The following is a 19,369-nucleotide window of genomic DNA, read 5'->3' on the forward strand; positions in this document are numbered from 1 at the left end:
ACATATATATATATATATATATATATATATATATATATATATATATATATATATTAAAGATAGGATCTCATATAGCCTAGGCCAGCCTTGAACTTTCCATAAAAGATGACCTGAAACTTCTGATCCTCCTGCTTCTTATTCCCAAACGCTATGGTTATAGGCATTCATCACACAGTACCATACAGATGAGTTAAACAGTCAAATGTAAAAATATACAATGAAGAAAATAAAAAGAAACATTATTTGCCACCTTCTTAATATTTATAGTTAACCCTGTCTTTCAGCCAAAACTATATGCTAAAACCCTAATCTTAGGTGAAGGGTCGGGATGGAAGGGAATGTCATTTAATTGATAGGGATCTAGAGACAATATGATGAACTATAGGATTTTGAGTTCCACTGGGACAAACTGGCCGTATTCTGTGAATATGGAATGGAGTCTAACCCCTAACTAGATATCCAGCAAGGATATCTCTTTGTCTCTAAAATATAATGATGAGATTGTGTCTACTCAGTAATGGGAAATTCATGGGAAATAGATGGGAAATACAAGAAAAATAGATGGGAAATATGTGGGAAACAGATGGGAAAGGAAAAGCCAAAGTTCACCTCCTGTAACAGAGTCACACCTTTCCCATAGGGAATAACGGTGAGAATAATCCAGATATTTTTGCTTTAATTTCCTGATTTCTTTGCTGTGGACGTCTGTTAGTTCCACTGCTTTATACGTAAGCACACCAATAAAAATCCCCAAGGGAGTATTAAGTAACAGTTAAACAAGTCACAGAAAACATTTGGCAATACAAATACTCAGGATACATCCAAATATAAGGGCAATATAAAACTAATAAAATTTTTTAACATAGTTGATATTAACAGCATGAGGCATATTAAGTTAAAAAACGAGATATAATACTTTATAAGGAATAATCACACTGGGGACATTAGCTCAGAGTACAATGCTTGTCCAGTATGGGGGATCCTGGGTTTAATCCCCCAGTACTGCAAGAACAAACAAGAACACAAACAATTAAACAAACAAGCCTCAGTCTAAACAAGATACAATTTTGAAATCTAAAACCTTGCATGTTCAAATGAAAAACTACAGTTAACAAGTAGGGAAAAGAGATTTGAATATATATTTTCTATTTCCCAAACTTTCTGCAATGCAAAAATTATCTATTTTATAATGAAAGAAAAAAAAAAAGACATTTAAAAATGAGGGAAGGGCCGGTGACGTAGCCCAGTTGGTAGAGCCTCATACATACAAAGTGAATAGGTTCAATCTCCAACATCCTATAAACCGGGCATGGTGGCACACACCTGTAATCTTAGAACCTGGGAGATAGAGGCAGGAGGGTCAGAAGTTCAAGATCATCCTTGGCTACATAGTAAGCTCGAGACCAGTCTGGTCTAGAGACCCTGTCTAATAACAAAAACAAAAACAAGTGGCTGGAGAGGTGAATCAGGATTTACAAACGCATACTACTTTTGCATAGGATCAGAGAATTTCATTCTCAGCACCCAGGTGGAATGGCTCACAACCCTTTAAACACTAGCTTTAGCAGGGTGGGGGTGGGTGGGATGGGGGTGGGTGGGGTTGGGGGGTGGGTCATACAATTCCCTCTTCTGGTCTCTATGGGCACTACACTCACGTGCACAAAGCCACACTTGATACATATATGCATAATTTAAGATAAAAATAAAAGTTTAAACAAAACAAACCAAAGACAACCCCCCCCAAAAAAAACCCCAAACCAAACCAAACAAAAAAGCAAAACCAAAACCAACCACAACATTTCCCAAAAGTTAAAAGGTATTTTTTTGCCACCATTATTCCCCATTCCTACTGCTGAATGAGTAGGTCTTTTTCAAGGTCTATCACTAAGAGACTCAGGAATATGAACTGCCTTACTAACCCCTGAGTAATTCAGATGTCTGACTAGAAAACTGATCTACCCTTGGCAAAGCCAGGGTCACACGTATGCCAGGAGGCTTTGCATCTGTAAGAAAGGGTCTCCCTGACCCGGTCTTCGGTGCCCGACACACCACCTGCAAGGCTTTCTCTAGAGCATATGTGTCCCATGCTAGACAGAAACGTCTCCTTCTTCAGGATCCCAAACAACACCCACATTGCTGCAGGATTTAATGTTCTGGAAAGAGCAGAGCTAACCTGGATCTGAGCCTGACAAGTTGCTGCTGTGTGGTGCTGGACCAGATGATACCAGGTCCCAGAAAACACACCCCATTCCCTCCCTTTAGCTCGGGTTGCTAAATCTCCATGGCTTTATTGAGCATAGACCTGAGAGCCAGAAACCAGACCCTGCCGAATATTTCCTGTTTTCCCGAAGAGTGTGGTCCTCTACTCAGAGAGGACATATACAATATTTGAAGTGCCCTGTGAAAGGGTTGGGCTGAGCTTGCCACACCCCTCACCACCCCCTTCACCTTCCTTGAACGGGCAGCCTCGTACTTTCCACCTTTTCTCATTTTCCCTCCCCACTGTCTCACGCCAGCCTTCGTGGGGAGTCCACGTCTGTCTATTCTGAATAAGGATTCCACCACAAAAGGCAGTGTGAAATAGCACTGCAAACAGGCTGAGAAGGGAAGGAGAGCAATGGGATCTCCAGTCCCCTGCCAACTTCCTGTTTGGTGAACCCCTGCTGGGGACCAGTGTGCTCAGTGAGATCCTGTTCCAACACCAGGAAGTTTGCTGGAACTAAAGGCCCAGAAGTCACCAAAAAGGCAAGTCTCAGCTCAACCGTGGAGGGCGAGCATCACTAATAATCCCGACTAGCAAGACCAGAGCTGATGCCAGACCGAGACACTACCGGCGGCGGCAACACGACAGGAGACCACATCCTACCTTGCCTGGCCAGCTGGCTCAGATAAGTCTCCAGGTCACTCACACCATGGCTGGTAAAGAAGCTGTAATACTGAAACACAGTGATGACTTCGGAGGAGAGGCTGGAGGAAGGCAGAGGCTCCGAGCAGTCCAGGATTTGGGACACCAGGGTTCTAAACACTGGGAAGGAAGAGACAAAGTGGCTTAAGGAACATGGCCATTCATCCATCCATCCATCCATCCATCCATCCATTAGTTCACTTATTCATTCATTCATCTTTTATCAAGGTATTTCATGATGACTGTGATAAACCACTACACTACGGAAAATGTGAATATCATTTGTTTATCGTGGTACTAATATTCCTTAACCTTTTATCATGGTACTTACATTCATCTTTAGCATGGTACTTGTTATTCATGCATTCACTTAAACTATTTATTATTTATTTACTTTTATGTATATGGCTGTCTTGCCTGCGTGTATGTCTGTGTACTATGTGTGTGCTCAGTGCTCAAGGAGGCTAGGAAAGGTAATTGTATCCCTTGGGACTGGAGTTACAGACAGTTGTGAGCTGTCATGTGAGTACTGGGATTGAACTGGAGTCCTCTGGAAGAAGAGCAGCAAATGATTTTAACTGCTAAGCCATTACTCCAGCCCCTCATTCACCTTTTATTATGGTACTCACATTCATTCATTTATTTGCTCACCTTTTATCACACTTGTCTTGTGACACTTACATCCATTAATTTGTTCATTCACCTTTTATCGTAGTAGTATAAGGTAAAGTACTTAAAATGAGCTAATCTTCAGTGTATAGCCAGAGAGCCTCCCCACTCTCCATATTCACATGATACCACTCAAATCAGGATGTGAAAGATTACCAGCATCCCTCCAGGCATTCTTGGGGTCCTTCCTTTTGGTAGCTACTCAGCCTCCCCAAAAGGTAACAGATAACCTGAATTCCATTTTTGTTTTTGTTTTTGAGGCATCAGAGCCCAGGTTTGCCATGTATCCAAGGCTGGCCTTAGGCTCTTGATCTTCCTGCCTCCATCTCCCAGGTGTTACAATTACAGATGTTCATCATCATGCCCAGCCTCAGAACTTGAGTTTTATCAACATAAGTGAGCTTGAACTTTCATGTCAACAGTTCTTGAACTTTCATGTCAACAGTATATACAGTGTGTACTTTCTATGTCTTGTCTATGTTACTCAACATAGTCTCTATGAGACTCACCTGTAGAGAGACTATGTTGCTTGTAACATATAGCCTGTAACAGCAATAGAGTCTCCGAGAAGTGCTACATGATTCTCTATGATATCATTGTGTTATAGTATCTCCATTTTCACATGGCATTTGAGTTGGCACCAAATTCTGGCTGTTGTGACCAAAGCTGTAAGTCTTCTTATGCATGTCTTACACAGACAGGAGTGCTTAGGAAAACCCATTTCTGTTCATGTATTTAAGAGGAGAATTAAGAGGAGAATTACTGGTTCATATTGTAGGCACAGACTGGGATTCCATAGAAACTCCCGACTCTTCAAAAGTCATTGTACCATCTGACACTTTTGCATCGGAGGCACTTTCATGGAAAGAGCTTACTTTCAGACCATATGCCTATGGGTCCCATGTCTATGAACCTAAGCCACTGCAGGCCAAGAACACCCAGGGAAAAGCACATCTATGCTGAACACGTAGAGACTTGGAAATGCACTCACTCCCCAAGCAATGTAATCTAACAACCATTTACTTGGTGTTTGCCTACCCAAGTGTTATAAGTCATCTGGAATATACAGGAGGGAGTGTGGAGGTCATATACAAACCCATACCGGTATGAGCAAGGGATGTAAGCAAACACAGATTCAGTCATGCATGGCAGGTTCCAGCACCATTCACCCACAGACACCAAGGGACAACTGTTCAAACATGAGCAGCAAAACAGACATGGAGTACTTGTGGGCTGGATGTGAAATGGTTATCACAGGCTCAAGGGTAACTTGGTGCTCAGCTGGTGGTGCTGTTTGGGAGGCTGTGGGAGCATTGGAACCTAGGGGTTAACTGGTTGCCATGGCCTTGGGGTTATAACTCGGCCCATTTCTGCTTCCAATCTGTTACCAGCCACATGCTCCCTCCACCTGGGACCAACCTACTTCCACTGCCATGCCTTCCCTGCCAGGATGGGCTGTACCTGCTGAGATAGGACCAGAATGTACCTTTCCTTTACAAGCAGCTTCTGTCTGGTGTTTTGTCACAGCAGGAGAAAAAAATAATGAATACAGTCCTTAAAAAAAAAAAAAAAAAAAAAAAAAAAAGGCCACCGCTGGCACCCTGCATGCTTGGCACCTTTTTGTAGTCTAGCTGACTAGTGGATCTCTTCCCTGGAGAGCGTGTATGTCTCTTTTGAGGCTGGCCTTTTTGTGTGCCCCCCCACTACCCAGGATGCAGGGGAGGAGGAGGAGGCCGCCTCACTGCAGGCTGTACCTGGTTCTGCCAGTCCTGGATAGTCTTTGTTGACAGTTTGGGCGAAGCTGGCCTCCAGCTGCTTGATCACTCTGTCGGCAGAGCTGTGGTAGACCCCGATCGGGCTGCAGCACTTGGTCCAGAAAGACAGTAAGGACAGCTTTTTGTGGAATTCCGGGATGGCTGGAAAAGAGGGATGCTGATGAACAGGTAAAGGTGGCTGCCTGGGGTGGGGTGGGCAAGGTGTCCCCAGGGACATTGTAGCTTTTCTTTTGTGTTTTTTACAGACTGTACTTTTATTTTTTAAATACTTTAATTAATATAATATAATTAATTATCTAAGACTAGGTCTCGTGTAACCAAGTTTGGCCCTCAAACAAAGATAACCTTGAACTCCCAATCTTCTCCTCTACCCCAGGCTACTTTTCTTTCTTCCTCCTTTCTTTCATTCTTCAAGCACGTGTGTGTGTGTGTGTGTGTGTGTGTTATTGGGGATTGATCCTAGGATCCCATGAATGCTCTACTACTGACTTATATCTCCAGCCATCACTTTACCCTTGATTTTGAAAAATGGTCTTGCCCAGGCTAGCTTTGATCTCACTCTATAACACAGGCTGGCCTTGAACTGGCCATCCTCCTGCCTCAGTTTCCTGAGTAGTTGAGACTAGATATATCACCACAGCCATGAAGACTGTGGTTTTCAGTTGGAACTACTACAAGACTCTTTGGGGACTGGCAGGTGGTGCAAAGGAAAACCTCCTCCCTGGCTAGCAAAGAGAACACAGCGAATGCTTAGCTGTTTGCTCTCAAAGACAGAAGGCTGCTCTGTCTTGGGGAGAGCACACTTATCGCCTGTGACTTTATAGCAAAACCACACAGGACCAGCGATGCAGATTTCAGGAGAAGCCCTTGGAAGGGCTGGAACACAGCAGTGTTTGCTGGAGGAGCCTTTTCCCTGTCCCGTGGCTCTCAGGCCAGAATGAGCAAACCGCACAGCAGTGGATGGTACCTGCTCACAGTCACACTTCTGGGTGGCTGTGATCAGCAGGAGCCTGGGACACAAGTCGTTTGCAGCCTGAGTATCTGCCATTCTCCCACCCTTTAGACGTCTGTCAAGGTCACCTTGCGTAGCAGGAATAGACAGTAGAGGCCGAGATCCACAGGGAGACCCTCAGGGGAGTTTTAGGCTCAGTCACAGATTACCCAGAAGTCTGTATTTCCATTTATATCTGATGTGAAAAAGAGAAGCCCTTGCCTTTATGAAAGAGCCCAGTGGTCAGATCACAAAAAGTCAAGGGCATCTTCCCCATGCCAAGTTCTGCTTTTGTAGCTGAGGAATGGCTCAATTAAAGTGCTTGCCTTGAAAGCACAAGGACCCGAGTTTGAGCTCCAAGACCCACATTTAAAAAACTGGTGACATAGTGCTTGGAACCTCAGTGCTGGGGAGGGAGAGACAGGAGGATCCCTGCCGTTTGCTGGCCAGCTAGCCTAACCGACTTGGTGAGCTCCAGGGCAGCGAGAAATCCTGTTTCAAAAACCAAGGTGGATGGCTCCTAAAGAATGATATATGGAGAGATGGTCAGAGGTGAAGAGCACTGGCAGCCCTTCCAGAGTTCCTTTCCCAGCAACCACAGGGTGGCTCATAGCCATCTAAAATGAGATCTGGTGCCCTCTTCTGGTGTGTAGGAATATATGCAGACAGAACACTGTGTACATAATAAATAAATAAATAAATAAATAAATAAATAAATAAATAAATAAATAAATCTTTTTTTTTTAAAAGAGAGAAAGAATGATATCTGAAGTTGACCTCTGATCTTCACACACTTTGCACCCTCCCCCAGAATTCTGCCTCAGACGCTCTCAGAGCCAGCCTGCCCTGCAGCCTGCCCTGCAGGCTACGGACTTGCTGATTCTCTTCCACCACCACCCACTATGAGGGTCGGATCTACCAACTCCGTGTGCTACTTAAAACAATCCAGCCGGGCGGTGGTGGCGCACGCCTTTAATCCCAGCACTCGGGAGGCAGAGCCAGGCGGATCTCTGTGAGTTCGAGGCCAGCCTGGGCTACCAAGTGAGCTCCAGGAAAGGCGCAAAGCTACGCAGAGAAACCCTGTCTCGAAAAACCAAAAAAAAAAAAAAAAAAAATCCAGATTACCTGGCCTAAAGGCCATCTTGGGCACAGAAAATGTCTGAGAAGCTCTGCCTGGAGGTGGGTGCCATTTCGGTGTGTGCGTTTCGTCTGCTTTTGACAGAAAAAGCTGTGTGCCTCTGGCTTGGCTGAGAAGGCTGCTCCTTCCAGGGAGCGGGCGCGGGTCTGTGTGCTCCAGTTCCAGGGACGGCCTGCAGGTGGCGCACTTACCTTCCACCACAGAGGTGATGTTCCCGAGGTTCTCGTCGCTCACTGCAGCCAGCTTCTCCATCACCAGAACCTGCCTCGCTAGCTTCTCCAGCAGACTTCGTGCCACAAAGGGGGTTTTGCTGGAGAAGACGATTTGCTGACAAGACAAATAAAAGCCCTTTCAATGATGTCGAGGGTGGTGACCTTGCCCTCTGCGCCCTTCCCAAAGAGGTTGCCCAGGCTGACCTCTGCGACGCTTTTGTCCCGGCCCGACAATGTTCCTCATTCTCTGCAGTTCATGAAATGATACCTGTTCTTGTCACTTTCAACCCTTTTCACTTATATATACGTTCTGGAATTTTCTCAGTGGCAGCGTTTCTAATTATTGCGAATTTCCCACTTTCCTTCCTTGTTTCAGGCAGGGTCTACCACGTGTTTCAGACTGGCCTGGAACAATTAGCTCAGGCTATCCTCAAACTCATAATCCCCAGGCCTCAGCTCCCCAAGTGCTGGGGTTTTTTGGTATAAATTCCACGCTCAGCTCTGCCTTTCTATGTAAATCTCAATCTCCTTGACTTTCCAAACTGAAAATTGAGAGCATATTATGTGGTCATTCTCGTAGTCAGACCTTTCCTGTGTAAACCAAGAGCATTGTCTATGTACCTAGAGCCACTCTGAGCTCTGCACATGTGTGAGTGCACACAAGCTCACAGTGACCTAATGAGACTTCTGTTGACATCTCATTTTGTTGACAGGAAACTCTGTGTGACTGAGGCAAACGGAGGTCAGGTAACGGGCCTAAGGCCACATAAGCAGGCATTGGTTTCACTTGTGTGCAGGGGCCCAGGAAAAGAAGGTCTGAGACAGGAAGGACCTCAGTGACTTGCTGCTTGATGGCTCTGCTCCTTCTTTGTCCCTTGGGGACCTGCCCAGGTTACCTGGTCGACACAGATGGTGGGCATGGCTTATGGGTGAGAAAAACACTGCCATGCCATGCTGTCTAGAGCATCTGAACCCTAAAATAAATGGCACTCTCAAACTTCAGAGTCTAGCAATTAGTCACGTGTGGTGGTGCACACCTGTAATACCAATACCTGGGAAGTAGAGGCATGACAGATTAGGTCAAGGCCAGCCTCAGCTACACAGTAAGCTCAAAAGCTGCCTGGGCTACAAAACAAAATGAGACAAAAGTCTAGCAATTACACACTAATTTCTTCCTTGTGAGCAAGTACAGGACACATTCCTCGAAGTAAAGTTAGAATGGACTCAGAGAATGTGCATTTTTAACTCTCCCCATCATATACCAAGTGATAAGGAAACACTCTGATTCTGGAATGATAGAACGTGGGAAATGGGGTTTCTAATTCTCGTTCCTTCAGCCATGTCTTTGTGTGTGTGTGTGTGTGTGTGTGTGTATGTGTGTGTCTTTTGAGATTATAATTACATTATTTTCCCCTTCCCTTTTCTCTTTCCAAACTCTCCAATATACCCCTCCATTCTCTCAAATTCATGACTTTTTTTTAAATCAACAGTTACATAATATATGTATATGCATATATATTCCTAAGTACAACCTGCTCTGCCTGTATAATATGACTTGTATGTTTGTTTTCAGCCTGTGCAACATGAACCTCCACTGCTTCTCTAGCACAGATCTGTTCCACAAGAGATGTGGACTGTCCCTCATGGCCTCGCCAGAGAGGACAGTGCACTGACTGCTATGTGCCAATCAACCTTCCGGAGAAAACGTTACCCCTCCGTGGAAGAGACTTCTTTTAGGTTTCACAGGGCACTTCACCTCTCAAAGGCTGGCTGGTGGTGTGCCTAGCACATTATCAGAGTCAGAGAAGATAATCAGAGACCCAGAAGAATCTTAATCAGGTAAAAAGCGGCAGCTGGTGAATAGTGAGTAGCTAGAAGGAAACATAAATCCTTTTTTTTTTTTTTTTTTTTTTTTGAGACAGGGTCTGACTCTGTAGTCCAGGCTATCCTCAAACTTGCAGCAATCCTCCTGCCTCAGCTTCTCAAGTGCTGGGATTGTAGGCCTGAGTACCATATCTAGTTCAGTTTATTCACGTTTACCAGGCAGGGGAAACACGGCCTCTGTGAGGCTGGTTGTCCATGTTAAAGCAAGAGCCTCTACGCTCAGCAGATCTACAGAGTGCAGGTCTGCCAGACGCCAGGCTTTGACAGGCAGCCCATTTCCCCTGGCACATGCAGGCATCACCTCTGTGTCTCAGCTGCCCCATCAGGCAGTTCTTTTCTTGGAGGCAGTATCTTGCTGTGTAGCCCAGGCTTGTTTTGAACTCTGATCCTCCTGCATGTATCTCCCCCAAGTGCTGGGATTACAGGTGTGTGCCTCTATGCTCAGGTAGTGTCTTTACTCATGGTGGAAAATTATATTCTTCTATATTTCACATAAATGTGTGACCAGCACCGCCCAGCTCCTGGCCTTCCCTCACTCGGCTCTCTGCCACTTGGTTTTGGCTGGCTCAGGGACATGCCACTCTTCCTTCTGCGGCCTGAGTGGCTGATTTCCGTAAAGCTGTGATTACAATTGTTTCTCTGTTCTTATCCTGTTCCACACACACCCAAGCAATCTGGGAGAAGATCAAGGCAGTGAGAAGCAAAAGAGCCAGGCAAGGAGGAAGCATTTCAATCCAGGCCTCTGGGAAAGTGTCCCGTTCAGGACAGCTGACAGCCTTCCTGCTTCAAAAGACATTCAAAGCATTTGCTTTGGGACTGCAGTACCTCAGGTGTAAACATTTCAATTTCTGTTGAACTGGAGAATGAGAAGGAAGAAGGCCCTGTGGTGCTCCAGTGTGAGAGCTAAGTGGTAAGGAGATGACCTGGAGGAACGCTCCTTCCCACTGCTCATAAGAATTACTAGTCTGGGGACTGGAGAGATGGCTCAGAGGTTAAGAGCACTGGCTGCTCTTCCAGAGGTCCTGAGTTCAATTCCCAGCAACCACATGGTGGCTCACAACCATCCATAATGAGATCTGGTGCTCTCTTCTGGACTGCAGGTGTATATGCAGACAGAACACTGTATACATAATAAATAAATAAATCCTTTAAAAAAAAAAAAGAATTACTAGTCTGAGTCAGCCAGCCTGACTTGGGAGCTGGAGGCAGGATGACCAGGAATTCAAGACTAGCCTCAGCGATGTAGTGGGTTTGAGGACAGCCTCGCTTGTACCATTTTAAAGAAAAAGAAACTTTGTCATTCGCTATTTGGGGAAACATGACCTGCTTCTGTAGTACATTGTTCTTAGAGCTACATGTGGTAGGAAATGAACTCAACATCACATTAATATCTATTTAGTTAACGCTGTTTTCCAACTCCGCCTGTAGATGGCACCTTTGTCTCCCTTTGTCCAATCCCTCTCCTTTACTACCCAGAGGTGAGTATTCTGCCTGTCACCCACTATGGTCTTCAGACATAGGTTTAACTTGAAATTGAAAACCCAGGCTTAAGAAAGGGTGAACAAGCATGGTGGTGGTGTACACTTTTAATCCAAGCACCCAGGAGGCAGAGGCAGGTGGATCTCTGTGAGTTCAAGGCCAGCCTGGTCTACAGAGCTAATTCTAGGACAGGCAAGGCTGTTTGTTACACAGTGAAACCCTGCCTTGAAAAAAAAAAAAAAAAAAGGTGGACATGTCTGTCAAGTTTTTTGACTTGTTTCAAATCAAAACAGGTACATTTTCTAACCTCTGGACTCTCATTTCTTTGGCAAAGCTAAAACACATGCCATGTATACCTTCCTGGCATGTCAGCATCCTCATCCCCCACACGCCATGCATCCTACCTGAACGAGCTGGGTGCAGTACTGTAGATGTTTGACAATGGTGAGGTCCAGACTCTCGTTTCCTGTGGTCAATGGGAGCGGGCTCCCTGCCACACTGGTCCCTACGCCTGTGTCTTCAGTCAGAGCTTCGCTAAGGTGGCCCCTGGCTTCTGGGTGAACTGACCTGTAACTGTGAAGCCGGAAAGTGAGTGAAACAAGCTCTTTCTTTCTGTGCACAAACCTCAGGCCAAGTTTATGTGGTCCCCACTGAAATTGTCTGTTCTGGTAGAAGCTCCACCTGAGCCCTGGCATCCATATACTCAAAGAGTCTGGGACGATTAGGTGGAATCCCTACCTCTCTCTCCCCCCAGACTCTGCTCCATTCCGGAAAGCTCCCCATCTGCGGCTCCTCCCACGGAGATGCCCGGGACCACGCCTACCGGCTGTTTAAGATCCCGCCCATAGATCTGCCACGTGTGCTCTCATGTTCTGCCTCCTGCCTTCCTGAGAGCCACCGGGAGTACTCTGCTTTGCATTGCCCTGTTTATTAAAGCTGGATTTATTAATTTGGTTTATTGCATCAGCGGTGGAGGAACCCAGCAACTAGGGTTCCAATTCTTATCACTGTCCTTCCCCGGGCTGCTCTCAAAAGCAGAGATACCTTTGAGAATAACTTATTTCAGCTACGTTGCCCATTCGCCAGGTATCCAGAGACCATGCGAACGTAGGCTGCCATTTGCTTTCTGAGCACAGTGAGCTCTCTGTGAAGCAGTTTCCCTGGGAAGTCTTTGAACCATGCCCTCATCCTGCACGCGCCTCACTTGCCCACTCTGGGGACCGGGGATCTGCCAGCTTCTCTGGGATTCAACAGTCCTGTGTTTGTGGTTTCCTGTGAGTGATTCCATTAAAGAGTGATCTCGCAGGCCTTGACCTGGCCTCATGCCAATTGCCACTTGAAGACGAGAAGAAAGAAAAGCTGCCACGGGCAGACAGTGCTGTGAACAGTGAGACGCTGGAAGGGGAGTCTAGCTATGCAGATCTCGGCTCAGTCCTGTTTCTCAGGCTCTCTTTAAATCCCATGCTCACTGTCTGGGGTTATATCATCATGGACACACATTAAAAAGTTTGATTTCGTGTGTTAAGCAATTTTCTTCCTTCCTTTCTCTTTTTGAGACATGGTCTCACATAGCCCTGACTTGCCATGTAGCTGATGTTGGCCATGAGTCCCAGTTCCTGATTTCCTGTCTCTACCTCCTAAGTGCTGGGATTACAGGTGGATTTCACTATGGCAGTTTATTCTTTTTCAGTGGATGTACATTTTGTTTTATTTTATGGGTTTTATTTTTATTTCTTTATTTTTGGTTTTTCAAGACAAGGTTTCATTGTGTAGTCCTGGCTGTCCTGGATATCATTCTGTAGACCAGGCTAGCCTCAAACTCACCTGCCTCTGCCTCCTGACTACTGGGATTAAAGGCATGCACCACCATGGCTGGCCGTATTTTATGGTTGTTTTTTTTTTTTTTTTTTTTGAGCTGAGGATTGAATCCAGGGCCTTGCACTTGCTAGGCAAGTGCTCTACCACTGAGCTAAATCCCCAACCCTGCTTTATGGTTTTTGAGTTTACAAATAAGTCTTATATTTATCTGGATTACTTGATTATTTTATCATCTGAATACATAGAATTTTCTTTTTAAAAATGATTTTTTAGAACATAGCCTTCATTGTAAGAATCCTTATAAATCAAAGCTGTTATACACCAAAATTAACCAGACCCAAAGTCTATGAATCTCCATGAACTTCTTTGTTGTAGAATATTAAGATGCGTTACACTTGTTTATGCTGTGGAACATTTGTTTAATGATGCAAAGATGTGTTGCATTCTTTTATGTTGCATTCATTTAACTCCGTGAAGCTGTGTCACTGTGCTCTGGTGTGCACTTGGAGGTCAGGGGACAACTTTGTCCAGTTGGATCTGTCCATCCACATGTGGGTGCCGGGGAGAGCCAGCTCAGGCTGCCAAGCTCATACAGCAAGAACTTTGCCCGCTGAGATATCTTGTTGGTGTCTGCTGAAGTTTTGGTAGGCATCATGGGAGCCCCAGGAAGACCCAGAAACTTTATAAGAGCTAACCATCCTTTTCATAATTGTGTCAAAATTTAGCATTTAAATTATTTATATATTTTGGCCTAATAATACCTTGAAATATTTTTCTGCTTTTTTTGAATTTAATTTCTTTAGATTAGCATATAAAAAGTGGGATCATTGTGGCATCTCCATATTCATGTGTCATTATACTTTGTTTTCATTCATTCCCTTTCCCTGTGCCCCTCTCTGTCCCCCAGTTTTATTTTTTATATGTGCAGGTGGGAGGGGTGATGGTGTCGTTTCATACATGGAAGGCTTGAGTAGCAAGGATGCTGATAAGAGTTCCTGGTGCACACGGGTACACAGTGGCAGAGCCTTTGGCCTTTTGCCTCATGATCTGTGATCTGCAGTGTCCACAATGGTAACAAACCACACAGAAAACTTAGGAGCTTTGAATGCTTGCCTCTGTGCACATTTTTCACATAAGAACCATGCTCAGCTTGCTTGCGTACTGGCAGCCAACACATATTTAGAACATGTACACAACTCACACACACGTTTGTGCATGTATATGCCAATCACTCTCAATGCACACACTACACAGGCACACACAGTCTATATATACATATACACTTTTATACATATGTGCACATGCATGTACATGCATGCATTCTAATGGGTGTGCATGCTCTCCTACACACACAAATATATATACATATATATATATATATATATATATATATATTTGTACACACACACACCTCTTCCTATTGCTTCTGATAACATACAGTAAGACCAATTTGATTAGATGGATTTAAAATCAATGTTCCGTAAAGTGTATGAAAGAGGTGATATATTTGTTAAAATGCTGCAGTTTAGAGCGTTACCTGATCTTTATATACAACAGCAAAAGCTAGCAGGTGTATAGAAAAGTTTAAGTGAAGAAATATTTTGCAAATTCAGTCAAGCCAAAGAAATTTCAATGTAGCATGAAGAACTATAAATTAAATACCACGTTTTCTACATTTTATTTCCTTTTATTCCCAGTTTGCTCAAGGAATAAGTTTTTGTTCTTATGTATGTATAAACTTGGTCTTATTTTGGAAAAGGAAACCTCTCAGCAACAATAGAAACCAAAAATAACAGCACTTCACTGACAACTCTATGAGGTCGGACAGCCAGATCTGCTGTAATTTGGAAACCTTCTTATGTCCTCCGTTGTACCAAAGGTAAAGCCAGAGGAGACCACCCCTTCCTTTGTTACATGGCGGTGGACTCTTTCCTAGCAGGTGACTACTGACCATTAAGTTTCTCTTGAATCACACAGTGGGCCCAGGACCTGGCTCTGGGAACACTGGCTTGGCTGAGGGAGGACACCTGATGCAGAAGGTGACACATTTTCTACCTGGAGGGACACAGATCTAATGGAGTGCCAAGCATCCGCTTTTGCATTCCAGGAGAACTGAAGCCTGGCTTTAGGAGGCACACCAGCGATTTCCACCTCATGTGGAGGTGGAGCTGAAGGAAAGAGAGAAGGGCCCTGAGAAAACAGCTCAGCCAATCAAAGGCTTTGGAAGGACGGTGGGTCCAAGTCTGGTGCCGCCTGGTGTGGCTAATTTAGAATGTCCTGCGTGTGGTCATTCTACATGACACTTGCCCGTGTACACAAACTCACACGGATGCTTCTCCTTGTAAGAAATAAAAGGGACTTGTGTTCCCTATGCAACCTCCAGTCGGTCAGCAATATTTAGAAGGTGTACTCGACAATCCAAAGGAACCGCAAGTCAAGTCATCCCGCAGGTGTGCCCAGCCTTTTGACATTTTGGCACAATATTGTCATCTACAAAAGTCCATGCTCAAGAACCATGCAATCTAGATATTAACAAAGGTCACAAAATAATGCCATGTCTTCAGTAAGTTTATGATTTTTTGTGTGGGCTGCACTCATGCTGTCCTGGGCCACATGTGGCTGCACGTGGCCTGTTAGGGTGGACATGACGGCAAGGGTTGCGTCTTCCTGGAGCTGTGTACCAGGTTGCCCCTGACAGTAACGGAGAGTGACTGTATCAGCTGTGATGTGAGAAACGTAAGCTCAGGTGGTCTCCATACTCACCCAGTTTTCTCAGTCTCAGTGTCTGAAAACACGGAGTCTGCTCCTCCTCCTCCAACGTGGCAGGCCTCATCCCCGTCCTCTTCCTCTTCATCAAGGTCAGAGGTGTTGAGGAAATCAAAGCTTTCTAACGCACTCTCAACCGTCAGACTGAGGCTGGAGGATCTGCTGCGGCTGCCTGCCGGCTTGCACTGCAAAGGCAGAAGGTACCAAGGAGACCATCAACACACCAGGGGGACCGGCAGGACTCGGGGCAGCCATGGGAAACGTGACACTTTCTCATAGTTTTCTAAGCCTTTATTTTTGGTTGGCATTTAAAATCTTCATCTTGAGAAAAAGAAATACAACCACAGAGAAAATGGCACAACAGTTGTGATTTGGTCTAAAAGAATCCAGAGAGAAGTACACAGGAAGAATAAGTCAGCCACTGGGGGGTCACTGGGTCACTGGGGGGGGCAGTGGGGGGGGTTACTGGGTAATTGGCAGAATCTACCTATGTTTAAGTTGTATTACTATAATCACAACTTTAAAGAACGATGACCTGAAAATCTTGGGAAACAGAAGTGATGTATTCCTTTGGTGTAGTGTTCATGACCAAATAAAACAGAATGAGCAAGCCGGGCACCATAGCATTTACCTGCAGCCCCAGGCACTCAGGAGGCTGAGCTGAGAGCACCATTGAGCTCATGCATTCAAGACCATCCTAAATAGAGTGAGACTGTCTCAAAAACATTTTATTTTTAAATCAATCCAGCAGACAAATTTTAAAAGCCACTGAGTCATCGCTGACTGTTAACCGGAACAGTGTCTGCCACAGAGTGCCACGCCTGGAGCTCTGTGTCTAAAGTATGCTGTAAAGAACTGACAAAACCAATTCCAGAAAAGGAAACTGCTCAAATACACCTGCCCCCGGCTGACTAGGAAGGAAACATGGAAAACTGCCATGTTCCATTCAAAGATACTTTTTTCTTGAGTACTGAGCACAGAGAGGAACAAATGAGTGACTTGGTCATGATGGGAAAATAGCCCTGGTTTCCTGGACGTCTGCCTTGAAAGGAACAAGTCCCATGACCCCTCTGGCCAGGCCCTGGAATTTTGGGGACAAGTTCCTTCTACAGCAGATTGCAGGATGTAACCGGAAGCACAGCTGGCTGGCAATGCCAGTGGCTAGGCCTGGAGACAGAGAGAAGCATATCCACAAATTCAAGAGGGCTTGAGGTGGGCTGACCAGGACAAGCCCTGCAAAGAAGATCCACTAAATGTCCTCTGTCCGGCTAGGAGGATCCCCTTGCTGATTCTTAGGACAAGGTAGGAAGGGCCTTTCGGGAATCTGTCCCAGACACTTGGGATGGCACAGAAGCACATGGGGAATGTCTTTCAGTCTTTTAAATCACAGTTGTCTCATTCACCCTCAGTGATCTCCGTCCGGGAAGCAGCCTCATTGAGTTTCTGATCCTCAAGATGTTTAGCATCCTAGGAATGTGAAGGAGGAAGAAAAAGAGAGAGCTTTGTCCTGCGGAAGCCACTCGCCCCACACCTACGCTCCCAACGAGGCTGCTGATCTCAGGGAGAAAAGCGGAACTGCCGTGGACTTGGCCTGTCTTTCGAGTCTTCTTTCCTAAGCCAGCCATCTGTGTAGCACGACGATGGCTTCAAACACTGGCCACAGCAAACAGACAGGCGGATGAGGGTTTCACTAGACAGTATCGGGACAGTACTGGATAAGAACAGGGATGAGCCAGAAAGGGTTCTGAGATCACCATGGTTTTATAAGATGGACAGATAATGAGCCCAGCGTATCCTGATGAGCTGAGCCTAATCGGCGCTTAGACAGGCTGTTGGACCCTCACCCTTCTCACCGGAGAATAAAACCCTTCACTGTCTTTCTTCAAGGCACCTACCTTCTTTAGTGGGGCTGGCGTGTGCCTCAGCTCTTTGGAATGAGCACCTCTTGTTTACGAGGCAAAGCTGGTCAATCATGCAGATGGGAGGCAAGGTGGAGTACCACCCCGGAGTCCTCCACGCTTGAGCTCTGAGTGCATCTTTTGAGATGTGTCCTACAGAGAGCAGATTCTACGTGTCCTTCCCTGCTTCTCAGAGGCTCTTTCTATAATGGAACTGTAGTGAAACCAGAGGACCTGGAGTGTCGGAGGCCTAAATTACCATTTGCCCCAGGCACAAATCTTGTCTGGAGCTAGGTCAATATGAGCAAATGGAGAGAAAGATACAGTCTTAAGACTGTAGCTCCTCATTGCAAAGGCCACATGAAACCATCTTACAGAGGGACAGGAGCCCTCCTATGGGTTGGCTTTCAGCTTGCTGCAGTGAATTTCAAGTTTATTTATTTGAGGAATCCCATGTGACCATATAACCAGAGCAGGGGAACAAAAGTTCAACAAGTGGCCATGTAGTCTTGCCTTCCTATGCTGCATTTAGAAAGAATTCTCACCAGTATGTCAGGCACAGACAGAGTCATTCTGATGTAGCTGTGATGACATCATCACTAAGATGTCCTGTCTTCACACCCTGACCCTGTTTGACACCAGGGATGGATGAAAGTGTCTCTGTTGGAATTTGTGGTTCTCTGGCTTCTAGTATATGAACAAAGGTGAACTGTTACTGATTCCTTTGAGATCTCGGCTCGCTGATTTGGGTCGAGTTCAGGTGGGACTACCCTCAGCAAACGGCACTGTGAGAAGGGAGGATGGCTCCACACCTTGGGGCTAACTTCCCCAGCTTCCCTGGTACCCCTGGAAAGACCCTAGCTGGTAGCATCTTTGGGACCATGATGAACAAACACCAGTAGTTCACATTTAGACTTGATATGCGTGTGGAGGCAGTGGGGGATGTGTGTGTGTACACATGCATGAGGGTGTACATTGGTGGGTCAGAGGTCAGTCTCTAGCGTTGTTTTGAGTCAGTGTCTCTGCCATGGAACTCACTGAGGAGACTAGACTGACTGGCTGGCTGGCAAACTGCAGGGGTCCACCTGCTTCTGGGATTGTTGGGATTTCAAGCCATGCTCAGCTTTTTCTATGTGGGTTTTGGGGATGGAACTCAGGTCCCCTGCTTTCATGGCAAACACATTGCTGTTGGGGGCCAGGCTGATCCAAGGCTTTCTCTGAGGCCCTGATGTATGGAGAAGAAATATAGTTCCCTGTTTAAAATGAGGAATGTGCTTGGCACGGCCATTGATGGCCTGGGACCTAGGCCTTGGGGGAACTGTGACTTCAGATCAACACTTCCCTGCTAAAGGGCTATGGTTATCAGTCCCAAGATTGCCGTGTGCTCAGTCTGTGAGATACTTGAGATATCCTATGTGTAACATTGTTGAATAGCTTCTTGCCGACTTAATCTCATTGTATTATAGTTTTCTGTTGACTCTGTCCCATTTTTTGACTGAAAATTATATATAAAATGTTGTACTTCTTAATAAAATTGCTTGGCACAAGAACTCCTGACCCTAACTTTTCTTGTCTTCTTTATCTTCTCCTCCCCAGGTCCTTCCTTTCTGGAACCTGACTCTAAGAATGACTTGTAGGTCCAGGCCACCTGATCTTGGCCATCTCTCTATTCCTAGACCTTCTTTAGAGTGTTTAACCCAAATTCCTAATCAATTTAGCTAAGCTGATTTGTTGTCAGGAAAATAAAAATGGATAGGTGTGAGTGGAATTGAAAAAAAAATCAACTCCACTTAGGAGGCAGTTACACATGGGTCCCGTGACAGGATAAGACCTG

The 19,369-nt window shown here is 45.4% G+C and overlaps 1 protein-coding gene across 8 annotated transcripts in view; it reads right to left on the minus strand.

Annotated features, from left to right (window-relative positions):
• Nucleotides 1-19,369, minus strand: part of Ripor2 (RHO family interacting cell polarization regulator 2) — a 213,814-nt gene that overhangs the window by 13,745 nt on the left and 180,700 nt on the right. For 5 of the 8 annotated variants that reach the window (XM_037205867.1, XM_028880649.2, XM_037205868.1 and 2 more), the window contains 5 exons: nt 15,635-15,822; nt 11,458-11,626; nt 7,670-7,805; nt 5,329-5,490; nt 2,867-3,025 (listed from right to left, as the gene is read on the minus strand). In XM_037205867.1, the coding sequence (XP_037061762.1) occupies nt 2,867-3,025; nt 5,329-5,490; nt 7,670-7,805; nt 11,458-11,626; nt 15,635-15,822 (814 nt within the window). Of the gene's footprint in view, nt 1-2,866; nt 3,026-5,328; nt 5,491-7,669; nt 7,806-11,457; nt 11,627-15,634; nt 15,823-15,910; nt 17,105-19,369 lie in introns of those variants that run through there. The other 3 variants (XM_037205869.1, XM_028880662.2, XM_028880654.2) reach the window with 1 other exon arrangement.

The sequence above is a fragment of the Peromyscus leucopus genome, chromosome 5 (assembly GCF_004664715.2).
Source record: "Peromyscus leucopus breed LL Stock chromosome 5, UCI_PerLeu_2.1, whole genome shotgun sequence".
NCBI lineage: Eukaryota > Metazoa > Chordata > Mammalia > Rodentia > Cricetidae > Peromyscus > Peromyscus leucopus.